Source organism: Aquarana catesbeiana, linkage group LG08, assembly GCF_042186555.1.
Source record: "Aquarana catesbeiana isolate 2022-GZ linkage group LG08, ASM4218655v1, whole genome shotgun sequence".
In the NCBI taxonomy this organism is placed as follows: Eukaryota; Metazoa; Chordata; class Amphibia; order Anura; family Ranidae; genus Aquarana; species Aquarana catesbeiana.
The window spans coordinates 304,722,879-304,738,319 of record NC_133331.1 but is presented as its reverse complement, the minus strand read 5'-3'; the positions used below and the strand labels follow the sequence as shown (position 1 = coordinate 304,738,319).

Genomic DNA, 15,441 nt, shown 5'->3' with positions numbered 1-15,441 from the left:
ATTCCCCCCCCCCCCCCCCTTTTTTCTTCTCTTTTTTTTCCTTCTTTTTTTCTTTTTCATGTAAAAAAAAGGGAAAAAAAAGGAGAAAAAAAAGAAAGAAAAATGAAAAAAGAAGAAAAAGAAAAAGGGAAAAAAAAAAAGGAAAAAAAAAAAAAGGGAAGGATCCTTTTATAGTGCGAAGTGGGACTATGAGCCATGATCATGACTTTATCCATCCGTGGCTCTGACAGTGCTCTGCGCCCTGATTGGGCAAAGCCTTGCACCTGACCAGCGATAAGGTGCATTGCTTCATACAACTAGGGCCCTAGAATGCGCTGTACGGCGAGTGCATTGTGGGGCGCTCGGCGGGCGAATACCCACAAGGTGGTGATCTCGATTATACCCAGACAGGAAGTCTCTATGGTAGACAGGAAGTGATGTCAGGTGCAGACAGGAAGTGATGTCAGGTACAGACAGGAAGTGATGTCAGGTACAGACAGGAAGTGATGTCAGGTGCAGACATGAAGTTCCCGGGTGAGAGGTGAGTCGGGAGAAAGTAGAGAGGAGACATTGCTGGAACTTGGCAGCAGAGGAGGTAATACAATATTATTTTCTATTTACACCCCCCTTTACCCCGACAGGTTCCGTCCTCTTCCTCCATGATGTCTTTTATCTCCAGCAGATGGTGACACACACAGATAAGGACGAGCTCCGGCGTGTTCGCACAGCCCACGCGCAGAGCCCGCCAGGAAGTCGACGCTGCGCTAATCACAGGCAGTGAGACATTTTCCCGATGATGTGCGGCTGCAGAGATCGGGAAATGTCTCATTGCTTGTGATTAGCGCAGCGCCGTGCCGACTTCCTGGCGGGCTCGGCACCTGGAGTGTGCGAACACGCCGGAGCTCATCCTTACACACAGATATAGTGTGTAGGTCAGAACATTTCCCCACTTAAGGGGCCGGAACATTCTTTTTATTTTGGAGATAAATTCTAGTGTTATGGTCCTGTGAGGGGGTGATAGGGATAAAGACTCCGGGGACCTCTGAGATGATGGTGATTCTGAAGGACTTCAAGGGGTTAGTCAGGCTTCAGGGCTCTGAGGGAAGAGGAGGCTGTAGGGCTCAGGGGGCCTCTAAGGTAGGGAGGGGGGATTCTTGGTCTATGATGGTCCTCCTACCCGCACTTTTCAGAGCTCCTTATGGAACCCCTGTAAAGAAATGAAGGCAACTTTCACCTTCTTCCCATGTTACTGGTCAAGTAATATGTTCCAGGACACCAAGTGGAATTAAGAAGGGAAGTCCCTCAACCTTGGTATGCACTCATTGTTAGAGGATCTGTGTGCACAGACTCGCTTAGCGAACTTTACAGCAGAGGAGATAATAAGATCTTATTTTCTATCTACACCCAGTAACCCCCGTCATGTCCGTCCTCTTCCTCCATAGTCACTGTGATGTCTTTTATCTCCAGCAGATGATGATACTCACATATATAGTGTGAAAACGTAGAACATTTCCCCACTTATTTCCCCACTTACGGGGCTGGAACATTGTCTTCATTTTGGACTTATATTCTAGTAAAATGGTCCTTAAAGACTGTGAGGGAGTAATAGGGCCAAAGGTGATGGTGATTCTGAAGGACTCCAAGGGGTTAGTCAGGCTTCAGAGCTCTGAGGGAAGAGGAAGCTGTAGGGCTCAGAGGGCCTCCAAGGTAGGGAGCGGGGGCTCTTGATCAATGACGGTCCTACTACCTGCGCTTTTCAGACCTCCTTATAGAACTCCTGCCAGGAAACAAAGACAGCCTTCACCTTCTTCCCATGTTACTGGTCAAGTAATATGTTCCAGGACACCAAGTGGAATGAAGAAGGGAAGTCCTTCAGCCTGGGTACGCACCTGTTGTTAGAGGATCTGTTTGCGCAGACTCCTCTAGCAGGCCTGTGTTGTGGGTCTGAGGGTGCAGTCCAATACCTTCCCATGACATAGACTGTGCCAGAGCCTGGTACTGGAATTCAAAACACCAGGAACCCACTGCCACTCTGTAGTCCTGGATACTACAGTATACTTGGCAACTAACAAAACAAACCCCTCACCCCCTACTGTCCTCCTACCCATACTGGGCTGATCAGAACAAACCCGCCCCCCCCCAGCCCTCTTCATCACCAACATCATCCTCCTCCTCTGGCAATTATCCGGATTAGCCCAGAACTCTGGCCAAAAGTCAGCAGGCTCCCCTTCCTGGACATCATGATGACCCCACATTGATCTCAAAGCACTGCCTCAGAGCAAATCAAGAAGACAGAAGAAGGATCGTATTTATCATTCCTTGTCTGCAGATTAGGGATGAGCTTCGTGTTCGAGTCGAACCTGTGTTCGACTCGAACATCGTCTGTTCACCGAATTGTGAACGATATGGGCCGTTCGCGCCAAATTCGTGTGGCGCATCACGGCCCATAATTCACTGCGGCACGGCCGTCTGTAGAGAGAGCTGTAATTGGCCAAAGCCAGGGTGGCTTTGGCCAATTATGGCTCAGGGGGTTTAGTACACGCCCCACACTATATAAGGCCGCCTGCACGGCGGCCCTGTGTAGTGTGTTCCGGCGTTGAGAGACAGAGACAAATAGATATATACACTGTATTCAGTTTAGCTAGATCCGTTCCTGTTATTATCTTCCTACTGACAGGCAGGCTTGTGTTGTTACAGTATTTACAGCTACCTGAAGAAAATTGCTGGTGTTCTTCTGATCCTGTTAGTACCACAGTCAGGCAGCTAGACTATTTACAGTTAGTGTAGTGCGTCCTCCTCACAGTGTTCAGCTAAAGCTACAAGTTAGTGTAGTGCATCCTCTGAACAGTATTCAGCTAAAGCTACAAGTTAGTGTAGTGCACAGTGTTCAGCTAAAGCTACAAGTTAGTGTAGTGCGTCCTCCTCACAGTGTTTAGCTAAAGCTACAAGTTAGTGTAGTGCGTCCTCTGAACAGTGTTCAGCTAAAGCTACAAGTTAGTGTAGTGCGACCTCTGCAGAGTGTTCAGCTAAAGCTACAAGTTAGTGTAGTGCGTCCTCTGAACAGTGTTTAGCTAAAGCTACAAGTTAGTGTAGTGCGACCTCTGCACAGTGTTCAGCTAAAGCTACAAGTTAGTGTAGTGCGACCTCTGCACAGTGTTTAGCTAAAGCTACAAGTTAGTGTAGTGCGACCTCTGCACAGTGTTCAGCTAAAGCTACCTGTAGAAGGTTGGTGGTGTTTTCCTGATCCTATCACTACCGCAGGCAGCTACATTATTTACACGTTAGTGTAGTGCGAGCTCTGCACAGTGTTCAGCTAAAGCTACAAGTTAGTGTAGTGCGTCCTCCTCACAGTGTTCAGCTAAAGCTACAAGTTAGTGTAGTGCGTCCTCTGAACAGTGTTCAGCTAAAGCTACAAGTTAGTGTAGTGCGACCTCTGCAGAGTGTTCAGCTAAAGCTACAAGTTAGTGTAGTGCGACCTCTGCACAGTGTTCAGCTAAAGCTACAAGTTAGTGTAGTGCGACCTCTGCACAGTGTTCAGCTAAAGCTACAAGTTAGTGTAGTGCGTCCTCTGAACAGTGTTTAGCTAAAGCTACAAGTTAGTGTAGTGCGACCTCTGCACAGTGTTCAGCTAAAGCTACAAGTTAGTGTAGTGCGACCTCTGCACAGTGTTCAGCTAAAGCTATCTGTAGAAGGTTGGTGGTGTTTTCCTGATCCTATCACTACCGCAGGCAGCTACATTATTTACACATTAGTCTAGTGCGACCTCTGCACAGTGTTCAGCTAAAGCTACCTGTAGAAGATTGGTGGTGTTTTCCTGATCCCATCACTACCGCAGGCAGCTACATTATTTTAACGTTGGTGTAGTGTGTCCTCTGCACAGTGTTCAGCTAAAGCTACAAGTTAGTGTAGTCCGACCTCTGCACAGTGTTCATCTAAAGCTACCTGTAGAAGATTGGTGGTGTTCTCATACTACAGGCAGGCAGTTGATTTTGCTAGCTGCAGTATATGTATATATATATATATATATATATATATATATATATCTCCCAGCTTAGTGCAGTTACATCTCACTGCAGGCCATTAGTATGCCTGGAAGGCCAACAAGGAGAGGCAGACAGTCACAAGCCAAAAAGAGGGCAAGCAGCCTCTGTGTCTAGAGGCAACAGTGCTGGTCGTGGAGACGGTGCTTCCTCATCAGCACGTGGCTGTGGGACACACTTGAACTTTTTTTCGGCAGCTGGCCGTGTTGAGCCGCAACATGCGGAAGACTTGGTCGAGTGGATGACCAAGCCGTCCTCATCCTCTCTCACCCATGCTCAGGGTACTTTGTCTGGCAAAGCAGCTGCCAACGCGGCCTCTTCCCTCGGCTCAATGGCATCAGTGACTCCTTCCCTAGCCCCACCATGTACTCCTGAGGAGTCCCTCGAACTGTTTGACCACAGTGTTGAGTACATGCTCCAGGAGGATGCCCAGTGTTTAGAAGGCTCTGATGATGATACTGAGCTAGATGAAGGCAGTAAGTTGAGCATGGACAGAGGGGGTGCCCAAGAAGGACAGAAATCTGGCAGTAATGCTCCCCCTGCTGCAGCATACTGCCAGGTTTGCTTCAGTGATGAGGAGGGAGGGGATGATGAGGTCACTGACTCAACGTGAATGGACAGGGCACTAGAGGCAGGAAGAGGAGGACTTCCTTAGCTCTCAAGGCCCCCTTTATCCAGACAGTGTTCCTGCGTGCCACACACACACAGGAAGAGGAGGAGGATTGTGTCAGTATGGAGGTGGAGCCTGGCACTCAGCATCAGCAGCAGTCTTTAAGGTCTCATTTACAGTCCCAAGAAACACATGGACTTGAACGTGGCTGCGGATCATGTCGTCCTTAGTGACCCAGAGGACTCCGGACCGAATGCTTCAGCAAACCTACGCTGCATGGTCTCCCTGATCCTGCAAAGCCTGCGGAAGGATCCTCATATTCGTGGTATCAAGGAGAAGGAACAATACTGGCTGGCAACCCTCCTTGATCCACGTTACAAGGGTAAGGTTGCGGACCTTATCTTGCCATCGCAGAGGGAGCAGAGGATGAAACATCTTCGGGAGGCCTTGCAGAAAGGTCTGTGCAACGTGTTCCCAGAGACTGGGAGGTTACAAACTCCTGTTTCTGGACAACGTGTTGCTGAGGCTTCGGTAAGTCAAAGAAGGAGCGGTGGAGAAGGTGGCCATCTGACCGATGCGTTCAGACAATTTTTTAGTCCGCAGCCCCAAGGTATGATCGGTTCCAGCAACCATCGCCAGCGTCTGTTTTACATGGTGCAGGAATACCTAGGGGCAAGATCTGACTTGGACACCTTTCCCACCGAAAATCCTCTGGGTTACTGGGTCTTGAGTATGGATCACTGGCCAGAGCTTACACAGTATGCAATTGAGCTCCTGGCCTGTCCTGCATCCAGCGTTCTTTCAGAACGCACATTCAGTGCTGCTGGAGGCTTTGTAACCGATCACAGGGTGCGTCTGTCCACCGACTCGGTCGATCGACTGACCTTCATAAAAATGAATCAGTCTTGGATCACCACCAGCTACCAAGCACCTGATGCTGATGTAACCAAATAAATTTTTTTGAAATGTCAGATCCCTTCAAAGACTGCCTATGCTGATGCTGAGTGACTATCCTGTTATACTGAGTAATTATCCTCTTCCTCCTCAATGATCATGATGATAGCTTGTAAGAACATTTTTGGTTCTGGGCGCCGCCAGTCCCGTCACCAGTGCCTAGGCCCAATTTTTCAGCCCCTGTTCAACAGGGACATGTAATTAGAATTCTTGATCTAATATTTCACAGCAGGGCCCGTTTCTGCGCCCACCAAGAGTATCTGTGAGGACTTAGTGTTGTGGCACCACCACCATCACCAAAGGCCCAATTTTTCCGCCCCTGTTCAACAGGGGCATGTAATTACAATTCTTGATCTAATATTTCACAGCAGGGCCCTGTGAGGGCTTACAGTGTTGTGGCCACAACAACACCTAAGGCCCAAATTTCTGCAGAGTATATAGGGCAGGCCCCTACTTTCAAACATCCAACTTACAAACGACTCCTACTTGCAAACGGAAGGAGACAACAGGAAGTGAGATGAAATCTACCCCTAGGAAGGGAAATTCTCTCCCGTAAGAGTTAATATGGGAAAAACGTTTCTCCTTTCAACTGATGCTTTATCACCAATCCTTGTTTCACAAAAAAACCCACATTTTCAAAAAACATTTGTCATTGGGACAAAAAGTGAGGTGAAATCTTCTGAAGAGGTGCACAGACAGCAAAACAAATGTCACAGGGGTGATAACCCTTCCCTATGTTTTCCAAAAAGCTTAAAATAGATTTTTTGGCTGGAGCTAAACACGGTAAAAATGTACCAGTTCAAAATTACAAACAGATTCTACTTAACAACAAACCTACAGTCCCTGTCTTGTTTGCACCGCCTGTATACTGCTGTTCAGAGTATATAGGGCCTGGGGGCCCCACACCATTCCTTTTTTAATTTGGGTGCGGGGTTCCCCTTAATATCCATACAAGACCCAAAGGGCCTGGTAATGGACTGGGGGGTACCCATGCCGTCACTGATTTTCATCCATATTGCCAGGACCCGACATTACTTTAAAGCCGCAAGCAGTTTTGAATGAATTTTTTTCCTTTAAAAATGACATTTTGTGCAGGGACTGTTCTAAACACGGGAAACACGCGCCACTTTACAGGCATACTATAGACACCCCCCAGGTACGATATTTAATGGAATATTTCACTTTTTTTTTTTTTTTTTTTTACTTTAAGCATCATTAAAATCACTGCTCCCGAAAAAACGGCTGTTTTTAAAACTTTTTTTTGCATTGATACATGTCCCCTGGGGCAGGACCCGGGTCCCCAAACCCTTTTTAGGACCAGGGCTTTTTTTCTCAGAGAATAGGTGCAGGAACTCAACCATGCCCGCCACACACACACATACCTGCCAAATGGCATCAAATAGTAGCTCTTCCCTCTGCATACAACCACTCCCTCCACTGCCCCCATCTCTCCCCCCCCCCTCCTTAAAAGCTCCACCATCTGTCATATTTCTTACCTTTGTTGAAATATTAAGCTGAAGAACCTATCCGGCTGTAGTACCTCCCAGCATACTATACTATACTACAGTCACTTGCAAGGGAGATCATGCAGTAGGAGCATCAACAACTGGTCACCAGGGAAAAAATGGAGACCACAGAGGGTGCAGCCTACCACGCACCCTTTCCTGCCTATAACTGCACTGAACCCTGGGCACCTGTTCTGTATCTCCCTTGTCCCTGTCTGGCACTCAGTGGGATCTGCGCAGGGGATCTGACCTGTGGGAGCTACTGGGAGATAAGCTATCACTCGTAAACACAGAAGCTGGACTTCCGTGTCACCAAGTGATAGTGGTGAGCAGGGAGCAGAAGACCTGAGCCAGAGGTGGTGGAACTGAGTTCCCCCTAGTTCCTGCTGAAAAAAAGCCCTGTTTAGGACAATACCATGCAAATTAGCCTTTAAAACGAGCACTTTTGATTTCAAACGTTCGAGTCCCATAGACGTCAATGGGGTTCTAACGTTCGTGTGAATTTTCGGTCCGTTCGCAGGTTCTGGTGCGAACCGAATCAGGGGGTGTTCGGCTCATCCCTACTGCAGATCTAAAACTAATCAAAACCAGTTCAGAAACAAAACAAACAGAGAAAAGGGAATTTCTGATCCGGCTGGCTAAGAGGGTCTCAGGACCTCGATAATGTAACAAACACTAAATAGTTCAAACTAAATGTGTTCACATGGGGGACGTAGTTCTTAAATGTACAGCAACCCTCCTATTACGCACCCCCATCCTATTATTGTGTAACCAACACCATCCATGTAACTCTTACTTTCATTTCCCAAAGTTATCCGTCTACAAGGAGACCTGTATAGATCAAATGACGGCACCAATGAGGATGGAGGAGGACTGGAGTCACATGACTGAGAAGATCCTAAACCTCACCCTGGAGATCATCTACCTGCTGACCGGAGAGGTGAGGAGGATTCTGGGAGGTCACATGACATCACTCTTATCTCTATTAATAAAACACAGACCTGACCGGAGTGAGGTGAGGAGGATTCTGGGAGGTCACATGACATCACTCTTATCTCTGTTAATAAAACACAGACCTGACCGGAGAGGTGAGGAGGATTCTAATTTTATATCCCTATTGGTTCTCCATAACAGAGATTACCTCTTCGAAAGTCAGGTGATCATATGACCATCACAGTGCCTCCATGTGACTCCCTAAAACCTGAGAGACACAACATGCAGAAGATTTTAGAAGTCACCCAGAAGATGATGGAACTGCTGACAGGAGAGGTGAGCGGTGCCGGGAATTCTGGGACATTATCCAGTAACAGACAAGGGATGTGTCTGGATGGCAAAATCATCATTGAGAATGGATCCATTAATGAGAACCCACCAGAGAGATGTCCCCGTCCTCTGTATTCCTGGGATTCCACACAGGAAGGTCACACCATCCCTCACCATCATCAGGTAGGTGTGACTGAGCAACTAGAACAGAATTCTAACCTATGAGAGGACATTCTTCTATGTAATCATTTGTTCCATTTTACACATATATTCTATCATCTCTGGGGTTTAGAATGAAGAACTGAAAGACATCAAAGCTGAGATTAAAGATGAAGAAGAAGAGATGTTAATGAGTGGAGCTCAGCAGTCTATGGGAGGGGGAGGTCCTCTGTATTCCCGGGATTCCACACAGGAAGATCACACCATCCCTCACCATTACAAGGTTGGTTAAACTGAATATCTTGGACATCGACTTGTGGATCTTTTCTATATGTGATATCACAAAATTACATTTTATGTTTCTATCATTCTCTTGGTTTAGGGTGAAGATCTGATAGTTATAAAAGTTGAGGTTAAAGAAGAAGAAGAAGAGACATATGTGAGGGATGATCAGCAGTCTATGGAGGAGGATGGAATAACGAGGACATTTATAGAGGAGGACACTCCTACAGAGATCAGCACAGGTGGATTATTAATAGTAAATCGATTCACTATATAATTTATATTACACTTTATGTAGTCCTAACGCCTTCTCTATATACTCTATGTCAGTGATGGCAAACCTTGGCACCCCAGATGTTTTGGAACTACATTTCCCATGATGCTCATGCACTCTGCAGTGTAGTTGAGTGTGCCAAGGTTCGCCATCATTGCAGTATGTTGTACATTACATAATTCTAATACTATATAGTCCTATCTGTTGTATCTTATACAATGTGTTGTACATTACATAGTCCTGACTTCTGCTCTCTACCCTCTACTATATATAAACATAATATGTATTATTTTATATCTGAAGATTTGGTCAGGGGCAGCCTATCTAATAGGGGTGCCCGCGCGCTTCCCCCTCTCTCCAGGCCACCCCCCCTATGCAATGGATAGATTCATGCATTGCATGAATCTATCCGTGGCCACCCCCTATTCATGCGGCCGGCCCCCTTCAGGGCACCGGGCTCAGGAATTACAGTGGCCAGAGTTATTTTTGAAGCACCTGATTAGAGCCAGAGGCTCAAATAGGTTTCACAATAGGTGTGTTGCAACAGCAAATGAATATTCGCTGTTGCAACACTGATCCTCCTCCAGGCCAATCGGGAAGCGGGTCTGATACCCGTCACCCAATTTGGCTGAAAAGACAGGTGATCCTTTTGAACGCCTAGGAGGAGAGGAGAAGACTCACGGTGGAAGCGAGGAGGAGAAGAGCCGCCGCTACGCAGACGCCCGATCCCCGCCGCTGCCTAGATGGGGTAAGTGCCGGTGGACCAACCAGTAGACAGTGGGGGGGGGGGGGTTGAGTTGCCGCGAGAGGGGGGGTTTGGTTGTTTGCCGCACCCCCCAAACAAAAAACCACCAGCCGCCACTGGATTTGATTGGAGCACAGACATTTACATAATAATAATAATGTGATAACATCCTTTAACTTAGAAACATTAAACAGAAAGTGAAAAGGAGGGAGGAGTCAATAACCCAATGTTGATGTCTTCAGTCTTCATCTTGGTTGTTCTCCCCCCTCCTCACTCTCTGACCTCTGGTGGGGCTCAGCCCCGCTGTTATTTATGACTAAATCATGGACTAAATAAGGAACTGCAGGACTTCTTGTGTTGGCAAGATGGCAATAATAGATAGGTGAGGTGGAGACACTCGTCTTATAATCTCCTCATCACTGTGACTCCTATAAAAGACAGTTCTCGTTGTTTCCTCACTCTCTGACTAAGGTCCATTAATCAAGAAATGATCTGGTAGGAGATCAGAGGACCCATTTACTAGTTACCTTGAGGGGGGAATTGTAAGATCCTCAGAGACAAAGCTGCCTGATGTGGGCGGAGTCCTGGTTTAGGGGAACCAATCAGCTCATGTCTAGTAAAAATCTTTGTATTTCTATTTTAGTAGATGGACGGGAGATGAGGAAAACCTCAGAGGATTGTCTCACTTTGTCTCCAGACTGTAAAGTAGAAGATGAGGACATCACACAGTATAGTCCAGGAGAAAACCCGGCTACCTCAAATGTCCATCCGGCACCACACAGTGTAGATGGACCATCGTATTTCTCTTATCCTGAGGAAGCTCAGACTGTGCGGGACGGTGCCGAACCATCGTATTCCTCTTATCCTGAGGAACCTCAGACTGTGAGGGACGGTGCCGGACCATCGTATTCCTCTTATCCTGAGGAACCTCAGACTGTGAGGGACGGTGCCGGACCATCGTATTCCTCTTATCCTGAGGAACCTCAGACTGTGCGGGATGGTGCCGGACCATCGTATTCCTCTTATCCTGAGGAACCTCAGACTGTGCGGGACGGTGCCGTCCTTCCAACAGATAAGAGGTTTTCCTGTACTGAGTGCGGGAAGTGTTTCCGCTTGAAATCCTGTCTTAATGTGCATAAAAGAATCCACACAGGTGAAAAGCCGTATTCCTGTCCTGAGTGCGGGAAGTGTTTTTCAAACAAGTATACACTTTCCATACATCAGAAATCTCACAAAGGTGAAAAGCCGTATTCCTGTCCTGAGTGTGGAAAATGCTTTGGACAAAAATCAACTCTTGTCTCACATCAAAAGACTCACAGTGGGGAGAAGCCGTATTCCTGTTCTGAGTGCGGGAAATGTTTTTCCAAGAAATCCCATCTCAACAGGCATCAGAAATTGCACACGGGAGAGAAGCCATATTCCTGTCCTGAGTGCGGGAAATGTTTCATACAAAAAACAGCTCTTGTTACACATCAAATGTCTCACACGGGGGAAAAGCCGTATTCCTGTCCTGAGTGCGGGAAAAGTTTTTCATTTAAATCCCATCTTGTCACACATCAACGTTCTCACACGGGGGAGAAGCCTTTTTGCTGTTCAGAGTGCGGGAAATGTTTTTTCGATAAGTCCACTCTTAATTATCATCAGAGACTGCACACAGGTGAGAAGCTATATACCTGTTCTGAGTGCGGGAAATGTTTTGTAAAAAAATCAATACTTGTTGCACATCTGAGATCTCACACGGGGGAGAAGCCATTTTCCTGTCCTGAGTGCGGGAAATGCTTTTCAGACAGGTCGTCTCTTCATAAACATCAGAGATCGCACGGTGGTGAGAAGCCGCATTCCTGTCCTGTGTGTGGGAAATGTTTTTCACAGAAGTGCCATCTTGACAAACATCAAAGGACTCACACAGGTGAGAAGCCGTATTCCTGTCCTGAGTGCGGGAAATGTTTTTCAGCGAAGTTCAATCTTTACACACATCAGAGATCTCACACAGGAGAGAAGCCATATTCCTGTCCAGAGTGTGGGAAATGTTTTTCAGTGCAGTCCAGTCTTTACAAACATAAGAGATCGCACACAGGTGTGAAGCCGTATTCCTGTCCAGAGTGCGGAAAATGTTTTTCAGTGAAGTCCCATCTTTACAGACATCAGAGATCTCACACAGGGGAGAAGCCATATTCCTGTCCTGAGTGAGGGAATTGTTCCTCACCGAAGTCCTGTCTTCCTGTACATCAGGGGTCCAACACAACCCTCGAGGTGTATTAGTGCCTTGAGTGTGGGAAATGTCTTCTATATGAATGTTACTGGACTTTACAACTTTCTCTGCCTGTTTTTCCATCTTTTTTGGCACACATGTTAAAATGCACATTTTTGGCTTGAAGATTTGTTAAAACCCCCAAACAAATATTTTCAAAAAGCAGAGACTCTGGAGAATAAAATGGTGGTAATTGTAAAGGTGTTCCTCGTACACAAATGTCACCTTCATATCCGGGTTTATTTTCTGCTTTTCCCCCCATTTTCTATGCTGTGATCTTTTCTACAATACTTTGTTATAATAATGTAACACGTTGTGTATTGTACACAAATTAATAACGACTCCGCCTCCACATTCCAGACAAGTCATTTTCCTGACCTATCGGATTCCTACCTTTACTATTTCCTGATTTTATGTCTGTAATCTCGTTAAATGTAAAATTATAATAAAAAATATACTGAATGAAAACAAAAAAATATTGTGTGTGTCGGTGCAATGATGACAATCTTCCATATCCAAACATTGTTCATGGGTGACGCTTTAATAGACTTTACAGGTCATCAGATTAGAGTTACCTGGGAATAATGATCTGGAGTGCAGTGGTCAGGAGTATATCATACACAGCCCAGGGTACACAGTGTAGTGGTCAGGGGTATATCATATACAGCCCAGGGTACAGAGTGGAGTAGTCAGGAGTATATCATATACAGCCCAGGGTACAGAGTGCAGTGGTCAGGAGTATATCATATACAGCCCAGGGTACAGAGTGCAGTGGTCAGGAGTATATCATATACAGCCCAGGATACAGAGTGTAGTGGTCAGGAGTATATCATATATAGCCCAGGGTACAGAGTGTAGTGGTCAGGAGTATATCATATACAGCCCAGGGTACAGAGTGTAGTGGTCAGGAGTATATCATATACAGCCCAGGGTATAGAGTGTAGTGGTCAGGAGTATATCATATACAGCCCAGGGTACAGAGTGCAGTGGTCAGGAGTATATCATATACAGCCCAGGTACGGAGTGCAGTGGTCAGGAGTATATCATATACAGCCCAGGGTACAGAGTGTAGTGGTCAGGAGTATATCATATACAGCCCAGGGTACAGAGTGTAGTGGTCAGGAGTATATCATATACAGCCCAGGTACGGAGTGCAGTGGTCAGGAGTATATCATATACAGCCCAGGGTACAGAGTGTAGTGGTCAGGGGTATATCATACACAGCCCAGGGTACAGAGTGCTGTGGTCAGGAGTATATCATTGCAATGGACCTCCATTCCAAACAGGATTATGTCGGTTGTAAATGCTTCCTCTGTCCGGTACCACACGATCGAAGACCCTATAGCCCACCCATTCACTAGCCGTAACTCAGTGTAGGATGAAAAACATCAGACTCTTTATTCAAACACATGTAACAACAGATATACAACTCAGGGACACTCCCCCCACCCTTGGATTTAGGGTGGGGTAAACTGTCCAATAACAATAGACACACAGGTCAGGTGTATTCCAACTTCTCATCAGTAAACCGTCTTATCAGCAGGGAGGGGCTGCTGGAGGAATTCCCCCCTCCACATAGACATGCATCCCATAATATACTTTTCTTCCAAGGCCAACAGACACAACAGAACAATGGAATACAACCACACCCAAAGTGACTCCCTTCACAGTGATGCTTGGCGCAAACACTTGAAGGGCTGGTGCTGGGGAACAGTAGGGCAATCAGGGGAAGTAGGGTCCCCGTGACAACCCCTCCCCCTCCACTTTACAAAAGTAAAGTAAAAAGGGGAACCTCAACAGGCTACCCTAGAGGCACTTGTGGTTTGCTGGGCTTTACTAGGAATCTTGTTAACGGGAGAGCCCATCTGCATTTTGGTGTTGGCTCCCCCTTCGGTACTGAATAGTGAAGTTGCACGGTTGTAAGACCAAACTCCACCTTGGCAGGCGGCCGTTATCCCCTGAGACCCGATTCAGCCAGATGAGGGGGTTGTGGTCCGTGAGAATGGTGAACTCCCTGCCGTACAAATAGGGTTGCAGTTTTTTCAAGGCCCATACTATAGCCAGGCACTCCTTTTCGATGTCGGCATAGACCACCTCCCTGTCCAGCAACTTTTTGCTAAGAAAGACCACTGGGTGCTCTTCCCCCTCTTCATTTACCTGGCTGAGGACAGCCCCCAGCTCATATGTGGAGGCATCAGTCTGTACAATGAACCTTCGCTTGTAGTTTGGAGCTGCCAGGACGGGGTCGTGGGGGAGGGCCTCTTTCAGCTGGTCAAAGGCGGTCTGGCAGGCCAGGGTCCATGTCACCACCCTGGACATAGCCTTCTTGGTCAGGTCCGTCAGTGGCTTGGCAATTGTGCTGAAATGGGGAACAAACTTGCGATAATAGTTAGCAGTGCCCAAAAAGGCCATAACCTGCTTTTTATTCTGAGAAGTGGGCCAGTCCCTAATGGCTTCAATTTTAGCTGGTTTGGTGCACAGTCTGCCCCCCCCCCCCCCACCCGATGTTTCAAGTATTGGACCTCGACCATTCCCATCTGGCACTTATTGGGCCAGATAGTGAGGTTGGCCCCTGATATAAAGGTCTAGGACTGTGCCCACATGCCGGAGTTGGTCTTTCCATGTTTCACTGAAGATGGCAATGTCATCAAGGTAGGTGCAGGAAAAGTCTTGGAAGGTGGAAGGGGCATTCTTCATCCCAAAGGGCATGCTGAGAAATTCAAACAGCCTGAAGGGGGTGATGAAAGCGTTGAATGTTCCCTCCCTTCCCCGGTTACGGGGATTTGCCAGTAACTCTTGCTCAAGTCCAGTGTAGTGACATAGCCAGCCAGACAGTCCAGCAAGTCATCGGGTAGGCATCACTAACGGTGTGGTCATTAAAACGTTGGTAGTCTACACAGGATCGAATGGTACCATCTTTCTTGGGTACAGGAACAACAGGGGAGGCCCAGGGGCTCTGGGAGGGTTGGATAATTCCCAGGTCCAACATTTTGTTCAGTTCTTGTTTATGGTGTTCTGGATGGCTTCTGGAACTCTGTAAGGGGCTTGTTGGATGGGCTGGGTTTGCAAGGTTTCCACATGATGAGTGGTGAGGGTCGTCCTTCCGTGCCGAGAGGAAAAGATGGGACAACGGTGGTTCTGTCATGGTATTCCTTGATCATATTGACAGGCACGGTCTTTTGCCGCTCCCTCTGATCATCCAGCGTGAGAACATAGTTGGTCTCATTTAACTTCTAGATGATCCGAAAGGGTCCCTCCCATGTAGATTGTAATTAGTTTTGGGGATTTGGGACTATCATGAGGAGCAGTTGGCTCTCGGCAAACTCGCGGGTTCGAGCTTTGCGGTCATACTACGTCTTTTGGCGGGTTTGGGCAGCCT

At 47.1% G+C, this 15,441-nt stretch overlaps 1 protein-coding gene across 1 annotated transcript in view; it reads left to right on the top strand.

Annotated features, from left to right (window-relative positions):
* Window positions 1-15,441, top strand: part of LOC141105050 (uncharacterized) — a 126,092-nt gene that overhangs the window by 85,752 nt on the left and 24,899 nt on the right. The window contains exon 7 of the mRNA XM_073594877.1: window positions 10,965-11,853. Coding sequence (XP_073450978.1) covers window positions 10,965-11,853 — 889 coding nt within the window. The remainder of the gene's footprint in view (window positions 1-10,964; window positions 11,854-15,441) is intronic.